Genomic DNA, 9,540 nt, shown 5'->3' on the forward strand with positions numbered 1-9,540 from the left:
GTACCAACGTTGAAGTGAGCCAAATAGGTTAAAAAAAAAAAAAAAAAAAAAAAAAAAAAGAACATTACACGAATGGAGTGTTTTCCCACTATTGGTCTGCATAATGGAGGTGGGCACAGTGGGGAGACATCACGAAAAAAAAAGGCACGCACGGGAGAGAGTAGAGGCATCATATATGCTTCAAACCAATTTGCGCTGCTTATCTGCATAGGTGACTAATAAAAGTTGAGCTTCTGCGAACACTCAGCGTCCTTCATGAGGGCCGTGATGATGAGTTGCGTTTCCACGTTGAGCTCCAAACCCATGTCGCCAGCCTCCTTGTCTATTTCTGCGCTGACTTGCGTCCTGGTGGACTTGCTTCCTTCTGCAGCATTTTTCTTAGACGATTCGTTGAAGCCAAGAAGGGTTTCTTTATTTTTATTTTTTACTAAACTTTCGAGGGGTATGTAAGGACGAATAAGTAGAATGCCCATTTTGACCAGTTTGTCAAGCATAATTTTGAACAACTCCGAATTGCTGCACATGCCTATGTACTTTCCACTTGTTTCAACCAACACTCTGTACCTATTTAGTACCTTGTTATAAGGAATTATAAAATCATTCAGCATTCTTAACTCGACGATGACACAGGTGAGAAACATTTTGAATGGCCATGGCAAATAATTAATTGCATTGGTGAGTGGTGAATCAAACAATTGGTTAGTCGCTTCAGTAATGTCCCTAGGTACAATTTTTTGTCCTCTTTTATTTTCAAAGGCCTTCCTGCAAATCTGCAAAGCCTTTCGAATGTCCCCAGACACATTGGCCACTTTCCTTGCACAGAGCTGTATAGCTGTGTGGTCAATAATTTCTTTACAATTCTCTAAACGTTCTTTTATAATTTTTTCAATTTCATCTCCCTTATATGGACTGAATACTAATCGGCCAAATGCTAAGCGGGATCTACATCTCGGTATTAACCGTTCAGGTAAATCCATGGTATTAGAAATGGCTATTAAAACTAATTTGCTGTTTACCTTGGTGGGCCAGTCAAACAGAGTAAACAAAACCTTTTGCGTTTTCGTGATCAGATAGTCGATCTCATCGATTATAAGTATGGACACATTTCTTGTGTCTTTTTTATTTTGGTTAAAAAGTCTGTCCAGCATTTTAAAAGCGTTTAAGGCATTGGGTGGTTTTTTATTGAAGAGTTGCTTGTAGAGCACTTGGTAGGCTGCATTGGGGTGAACCACATTCATCCCGTTAATTTCGAACACGTTAAAATCGGGTAACAGTTTTTGTTTCGTCTTATGTTGAAGCAGTTGAATCACACTGTACACTGTTGCTGTTTTCCCTGTTCCTGGCATTCCACTGATGTATAAAATTTGATTGCTGCCTGACTGTTTAATGCCTGACTCGAGAAACCCATGGACTTCTTTTATTTCTTTTTCTCTACAGGGGAGATATTTGGGGACTACATCTAGCTGCATCATTCTAATGGCCTTATCTGTGGGGTCTCTTATGTTGCGTAGTAGATTCACATAATAATTTTCCTGGTCTTGTTTTATGAAATTTTTTAGATCTACTTTAGGGTTCTTTTGTCCACCTTCTTTTGGTGTACTGGCTGCTGCTATTTTGTTACCGCTTCTCGTTTTGCTACTGCTAGGTGTGGTAGTAGTGCTGCTAGGATGGGTTGTGGAGTTGCCGCGTTGTCCTTTCGCCCCGCCTGCTTCATTCTCCTTCAACTTATTTATAATACATTTGAGCGACTTATTTTTGCTATTCTTTTTATTGTTGGAAAAGGAGTAGTATAGGTCACTTGAGCCTAAGACCAAATTATCCCAGTGCTCACTGTTCTGTACGTCACATATTTTTTCTTCTCTTTCTTTTAGGTAGTGTGTGCAAAGGAATTTGTCCTTTCCTTGCTTGGACCCTTTGTCCTCCTCGTAAAGACTCTTCTCATTATACACGTTTATTTTTTTAAAAATCATTTTTGCCTCTACTATTTTAAATTCTGTATTTCCTAGTAGGTAAAAATTTCTTGTCTTTTCGTCGAGGAACACTTCGAAGTCTGCCTTGGTCCTCCTTGACTTTTGCTTCTCGCACAGCTCCCTCATATATGCTGCGTCGTGCTGGTCAATGTATATGCACACTTCTACCTCCACCTGATTATTCGCGTCGTTTTGGTAGAAGCTTGATATTTTTCCCTTCCTCAATTGGTAGTTCTTGTTCTCTTTCTTGTTTCCAGTCTGGTGAGCAGTTTTACCGCTTACCCCCCTGCTGCCTTCATCGCTAGCTATACAAAAAATCATCACGTCTTCTCCAATGCTGTACTTCACCTGGTTGATGAACACACTTTCATAAATCACACCGTCTTCGTACTGGCAGGAGTTTTCCTCCACGAGTTTTATACAAGCGCCCTTTGTCAGCTTGGCAACTTCTTCGTTTGTATATTCTTTGTGTTGTTCTCTAGCCTCGGTGGCACCTCTACCTTTTTGCTCGCTCACGGGCAGCATGCTGCTTCGCTTGTTAATGGTTGCGGCGTGTCTAAGTGGCCGGTTGCTGTTCTGCGTCTTCGTCGACGTCTTCACCCTTTTCTGCTTGCGGCTGGATCTGCCGCTACTCAAATCACTACTGTCGCTATCATCCTCCTCATCCCTGCCGCTGTCGCGGTGGTCACGCGCCCGGGGCACCCCCGTTTTGGCCCTCTTAACCAAGTTGCGATACACGTAGGAGTCCTTCGACAGGCACTCGCTTTTTCTCTTGAGCAGCACACTGGAGCGTGTCCCACTGATGACTTTCTTTTCGTCCTTTTTCTTCTCCGCTTTGCTCCTCACCGACTTGTCCCTCGTTGCGCTCCTGGTGATTCGCACATTGTTATAGGTTTCATCCAGCTTGTCTTTGTTCGACTTTGTTTTGTTTTCTTTCCCTCCCTCGACATTCTTATTCTTGTGGTTATCCTTTTCAGTGCCGGGTTTACTTTTACCGGATTGACTTTTGCCGAACTTCCCTGTGCTGTGATTTCTGGGAGATCTTCTCATGCGGTCATAATTTTGTGTGTGTTTATGTGTGTTTTGTTTTGTTAGGCTTGTAAGTAGTTCGCCCTTTCGTGGCGAGGAGTCGGAGGAGAGGAAGACGTGTGACACCTGGTGTTCGTGGGGAGGGACACGTGGACTATGTGCGGAGGAACCACTATCCGATACGCTTGAATAGGATGAATCGGGGGAGGACAAAAAGGACGAAGAGGAGGAATCGAGGCTGTGTTTCACTTTGCGCTTCTTCGTTTCTTCCGTCGTGGTGACGCTACTTATATTTTTCTTGGGCGTATCACTTCTTTCACTTAAGGGAATGTAAAAGTCTAGAGTGTTATTTTGAATTTGTTCATAATCGGGGATGCGGCGTTGCTTGTTCTTTTGGTGTTGCTCCTTCCGTGGTGTGCCGGGAAAACTGAGGATGCTGAGTTTGTTCACATCTAACTTTATGCCTCCTTTCGTAGGACTCAAAATTTCATTATCATTCAGGTGAAAATTGTGAACCTTACGCAAACGATGGCTTTCGCGATTTTCCCGAGCTTGGAAAGATTTGTGAGATTCGTAATTTTTGAGTTTTTTTTTATTTGGAGTCATTTTTTTTTTTTTAAAAAAGGAAGATACGCACAATTGTGTGTATACCACTGTGAAGCTTTTTTTTTTTTTTTTTTTTTTTTAAAAAAAAATGCAAACATGTATAATGTTGCTAAAAGTGTGGGAGGAAAAAATGGAGAATTGTTACTTTTTCTTTTTTTTTTTTTTTTTTTTTACATTTTTTCCTTCCCCCAACAAAAGTTTTACCATCTGCCTTTTGCCTTGTGGAGTTCTCACTTGAGGCACACCTTTATTCAATTTTGTGGCCAAATGAATTTCACGTTTCCCCGCGTCCGATGTAAATTTGTGGAGAATTATCCCCGACATGGAGATAAACCCCGAGTGTGTATGTTCTCCAAAGGGGTTATCCAAATTTATTATTGCATTTTAAAAGGAGCGCAAAACAAAAAAAAAAAAAAAAAAAAAAAAAACACTGCAAGATGGTAACTGCTTTTCAATGTACAAATTAATCATTGGACAGGAAAGATATTCTCAGGGGGGGGTGTATACACTTTTCTCGCAAATGCGTGACACATTATTTCTTTTTTTTTTTCGCGCAAAAACTCCTAGTGGCATTGCCGTAGACAGGCGTAGCAAACCTTCTGGGAAAAACCCTTTCCATGTGGATGTGTGTGAAGTGAGTATTATAATGGGAGGTGGACAAAAAAAAAAAAAAAAAAAAATGTATAATAAAAAAATGCGCAAAATTCCTTAATCACTTCTTAACAAATTCGTAAAAATTGAGCCAGCAAGGACATCACGTGGGAAAGACGAATGCGGGTATACCACCTGACGTGTGCTAACTTGCCCTTTTTTATACTTCCCGATTTGCCGCTTATCTACGACGCCAGGGTGTCCCAACAGGTACAGGGCAAAGGTGTGAGCAATTTGCCACAACATTGTTTAAGCAGCAGTTTGTGGATAAGTTTGTTTGATCTTTGCGGCTGCAGGGCGTACTCTGTCTTTCTTCCCCTTTTGTGAATTGAAAACAAGGACAAGAGACGTGTTCGCTCTGTGTTAAGATATATTGAAGTTACGGCTGCTGTTCGAATTCGTCCTTTTGCGATAGTTCTGTGTCGTATGGACGGCGCTTCGCCGACACGCACAAAGACCATTGGCAGCATGTGAGCTGTTCACTTCTATGTTGGTGGCAACGGGGCATATATTTATGTATATGTGCCCTTTAGGGAGAATGAAAAAAAAAAGAGTAGACCTTTTATTTTATTATTTTTTTTCTTCACAACAAGGTTAGTGTTAATAGTTTTTGCTAATCAATTTCATGTAGCAAAAAGTTAGCAACTTTTTTCCCATCACAAAAAAAAAAAAAAAAAAAAAAAAAAAAAGTGATGCTGGATGTGTTGAAAAATGTGTTGGAATGGCGGCCCACCTAAGTTGGTTACCTTATGCTGCTTCCCCATCAAGCGTGATTAAAAATTTTTTTTGTGTGTCTTTTTTAACCTCTGAATTTTGTGAGTAAAGGCAGGGAATTTCTCCCTTCACATTGATTTATCATTAAGGGGTGTGTGAATGGCACAAAAGAACGTGAGTACTACTGCCATTTTCCAAATGTGCCTTCATGGAGGCGGGAGGACATTACGCTCCAATTGAAATTTTATTACACCCCCACGGACGTACTCAATACGTATGTTAAGCACATGAGAATAAGTCCGTTCGAAAGCCTGCAATATGGGAGCGCCCTCTAACATCTTAACATTCCATGGGGGTGGAGAAACGTGGGGCGTATTTGTACGACAATTTCTTTCACAAGAGTACAGAAAAGTGAGTAACGGCATGCACCTTATAGCTGGTGTGAACAGTTAACCACAAGTATATTAACTCATGAGGGGATTTTCCCACGTGATGTATTTGCCACTACACCATTTTGCTGCGCGGACATGAGAGATGGGAACAGTTGAGGGGGGACTTTTACATTATTATGTAATCCCTCTCGACGGAAAAAAAGGACAAAAGGAACAAAATAATAAAAACCTCTTGGTGAATCTCTTCAGAACACACCTTATATGTCCCCCCCAAAAAGTAACCGTTGGACAATTCGCTCCAGGTGAAATGGCGGGATATTGGGGGAGGGAGCAAAGCGGGGGAAAATAATACCCCTATGAGAATAATATACACAATTGCGTGGTGCAAAATTGAACCTCTACTTGTGGTATTCTTAATTACGTCCAACACATCTCATATATGGCAGGAGTACAAAAAAGGGGCGAGGGAAAACGACACATATATACGCACACGTGGTAGGTATATAATGATGTAATATTTGCACTTAAAGCGGCCCTGGTAGAAATGGTATTACGATCCCACATGTTGTATTCTCTAAGCTGGTTAACCTGTGTAGGCCAAGTTGTTCACTCAGGGATAGGAGGTTAAAACTAAGTGATATGCGATGGGCAACTTTTCCTCATCTTTTGTGTTTGAAGACGGGGGCAAACAGGGTAAACATTTACCGGTTGGCCCATTTACGTACGTGCAGAATGCGCTCATATGATCAAGTTTGGGGCCGGAAAGTGAAATATATAATAACGGAACACACAAAAAAATACAACTGTATGTAACAAAGCAACATGCTACGAAAAAATAAAAAAAAAAGGAAAAAATAACATTCCACGCGGCTGTTAAGGGTTAGCAAATAAAAAGTAATGCCTCCAACTGCGAAGAAGTGATGATGAAATGAACATAATGCGTCGCAAGCGACGTTCTAGTTAATGTACTTAATTTGTTTTGCGAGTCACATTGTTCACATATTAAACGTGGTTCACGAGGAATATATTATTAATGTGATTGAGCGTACCGCAAAGGGATACCATTTTTACATGTATATTGGGCACATGGGCATGAAAACAAAAAAAAAAAAAGGGCCAAGGGCATAACGCGTATGCTAGCATATTGGTTTAATTATAATAATACCAAATTGTAAGCATTCCATGGAGTAGCCCGCATTAAAAAGGGAATAAGCCAAGCCACTAAGCGCACGAGAATATGCATATAAATAAACTGTTGCGCAGGTTTATATATATAAAAAAAATATACGATGACACGTATAGGGTATTATAACGAGGCATATATAATAATATTATAAACGAGAGGGCAAAATAAATCACACAATATCAAGTATATAAATGATATAATATATTTTGTATATGGTATAATAACATGTAAGAAATTGCGCGCCGCAAAATAGGTACATTTATGTTATTGGCATATTTGCCGGTTTGTGCTCGCTTCAATAATATATATAACGTAATGTACGTGAACGGTATTGAGCGCTTCAAAGTTTTGCCTCCTTGCTCGCATATATTGAAACGATAAAATAATATGCGGTCATGTTATCTTGCTCTTAAACCCACAAACTGCGGCGCTGTATTCCGAGCACTATGTATATATTTGCTATTTATACTACTAATAATATTGCATACATTGCCGCTACGCTTTTTAGTCATATTAAATGTATGGTTTTAAACGTACCGCATGTATATAAAGTAAGCATGTAAACAAAAAATGCCTGCTCTCAGGCCCGCTGCGCCTGAAACGCCTTGAATTTGAATACCTCTGTTTCAGCGCGTGTTTTAAGATGCAAATAAGGAAGGAATCAGGTTCACCTCAAGAAAGCATGCGCGACGCAACGCGACGTTAGTGAATTATATTTGTTATATACTATATATACCGCGTAAGCGTCGCAAAAAAAAAAAAAAAAAAAAAAAAAAAAAAAGCATATACGTAATAATTCCATACATAACGCATGTATATAAATGAATTAGCACTATATCCTCTACCCATATTTCGCGCAGTGCTAGTAAATAATAATAATAATGATTGTGGCGCGCTTGTGACGTTTTTGCGCATATTTTGTACATACGGATTATTTTTTATATATGCTGTTTACCAAGCGCAAAGATTCATTTAACATTTATTATTTATATATATAATATATTTTTTTTTTTTCCCAGCGTTATCATGTCCTCTTGTTAAGATAAAGTAATGCACGTCGTGCCCATATTTTAAATTAACCATTTCTTGCGCTTACGCAAAGATTTTATTTATGCTCATTTTAAAAAGTTTTCTGCTTTCATGCTTTCGCCACAAGGAATACAGAGCAGTATGCCATACGCAATAAAGCAAATAGCATTATATTAAGTATATATATATATATATATATAAAAATACATATGTATAAAATATAATATAGTATATAATTATATAGTATTATTATATAACATAATAATAAAGCAACATAATATGGTTTAATTAATAAAGCATATGATATTCGTAAAAATATAATCACAAACGTTAATTGAAAAAAATAAATATATTTAAAATTTACTTTAACAAGTACGAAAGAATATTTTTTACTTTTCAATTGAAAAAAGTATTCCTCCTTTTTTTTTTTTTTTTTTTTTTTTCATTTTATATACTTTCATGCAAAGCAGTTAAGAGACCTTCATATCGCGACTTAATAAAACGAACGCTTATGCGCCATTTGCTTCCCAAGTATACAAACGTACGTATGAATGAATTGTCCCCCTTATTTGAGGGCCCATGCGTATGCTTCGTATATATGTACATATGAATGCATAAAAAAGGTATGTACGTATGTACATATATATATATATATGTTAATATACTCAATCCTTACGTAAGTACGTGTCCCCATGAAGGAGTAAAACCCCTTTACGCGTCCCCACTTTAACAAAACACACGTAAGGGAAGCATTTTGTTTCGTGTTTTTATATGTACATATATGGCCCTCTTTATTGGCGAAACTTTGCCCATACAAAGTTGGCCATTCCTCCCAAAACAGAGTTTTGTTCGACGACAAGAAAACGTATGAACATACACACAAAACGTGAATGCTTTTTTTTTTTTCATCCCCTTCCCCTTTCACAGTGTACATTCTGGTACCCCTGTATACAAAAACTCTAGTTATGCACGCATTTATCGTAATATCAAGGTTAGGCAAACTCCGAACAAACAAACATACACGCTTTATGCAGTGATCTCGAGTCAAGTGAAGAATTTACTCCGCATATGCACATATATATATACGTATATCTCTTTTATATTGAAAAAAGTATACGTATAAAATATTTGCATCCCCCCTCTCTCCATCGCTTTAAAGAGTACCCCAATCGTAAAGGTTTGCACATCCCCTTACGCAACGCTACTCGCACGGAAAAATCCTGAGTTCGTGTCCCCCTCCAACCGTTTGAAGCTTTTAAGGTTGCAAGTACAGAAGTATACACAGGCGTTTATACAATACAAAAGTACAAAACAATCTTATATTTAATACAATAGTTTTTTTATTCAACTTGAAAAACCATGGATCCCATGAAAAAATTTAACGGCATGAAAAATATGGGAGGCAAGGAGGTGCGCAAACGAAGAAAGAACAAGAAGGATCCACATGCACCAAAGAGATCGTTGTCAGCGTACATGTTTTTTGCAAAAGAGAAGAGAGCAGAGATTATAAGTCGAGATCCTGATCTAAGCAAAGACGTCGCTACTGTTGGCAAGATGATTGGAGAAGCCTGGAATAAATTAGACGAGCGAGAAAAGGCTCCCTATGAAAAAAAAGCACAGGAAGATAAAGTCAGATACGAAAGGGAAAAGGTCGAATACGCAAAAACGAAAATGAAGGCATAAATTTAAAGAAACATTTGGCACACACGCGCGCAACTGTGAATGACGCAACGCGAATCGTGAGGATATGTTGGCCTTGTCATTTTTGTTACGGCCATGTAAAGTGTGAACTTTTTTAACAGCTTAAAAAAAAATATTACACAAATTGGGTGTACATATAATAATGTGCAAACACGAGTATGTTGCAGTACGAACATTTGATAAGAAACACAACATGGCGATCAGCCAAATTATATCGTACAAAAAAAAAAAAAAAAAAAAAAAAAAAAAAAAAAAAAAAAAA

The 9,540-nt window shown here is 38.4% G+C and overlaps 2 protein-coding genes across 2 annotated transcripts; one reads left to right on the forward strand and one right to left on the reverse strand.

The window, feature by feature from the left end:
- Window positions 1–215: 215 nt before the first annotated feature.
- Window positions 216–3,605, reverse strand: AK88_02063 (uncharacterized protein; the record flags this gene model as incomplete). Its single annotated transcript, XM_012479697.1, has 1 exon — window positions 216–3,605. One exon carries the CDS (start codon window positions 3,603–3,605, stop codon window positions 216–218), a length of 3,390 nt encoding a protein of 1,129 aa, XP_012335120.1.
- A 5,331-nt stretch (window positions 3,606–8,936) lies between these two features.
- On the forward strand, window positions 8,937–9,260 carry AK88_02064 (uncharacterized protein; the record flags this gene model as incomplete). Its single annotated transcript, XM_012479698.1, has 1 exon — window positions 8,937–9,260. The coding sequence occupies one exon, from the start codon at window positions 8,937–8,939 to the stop codon at window positions 9,258–9,260; it is 324 nt and encodes a 107-aa protein (XP_012335121.1).
- Between the last annotated feature and the right edge of the window lie 280 nt (window positions 9,261–9,540).

Source organism: Plasmodium fragile (genome assembly GCF_000956335.1).
Source record: "Plasmodium fragile strain nilgiri unplaced genomic scaffold supercont1.19, whole genome shotgun sequence".
NCBI classification, from domain to species: domain Eukaryota; phylum Apicomplexa; class Aconoidasida; order Haemosporida; family Plasmodiidae; genus Plasmodium; species Plasmodium fragile.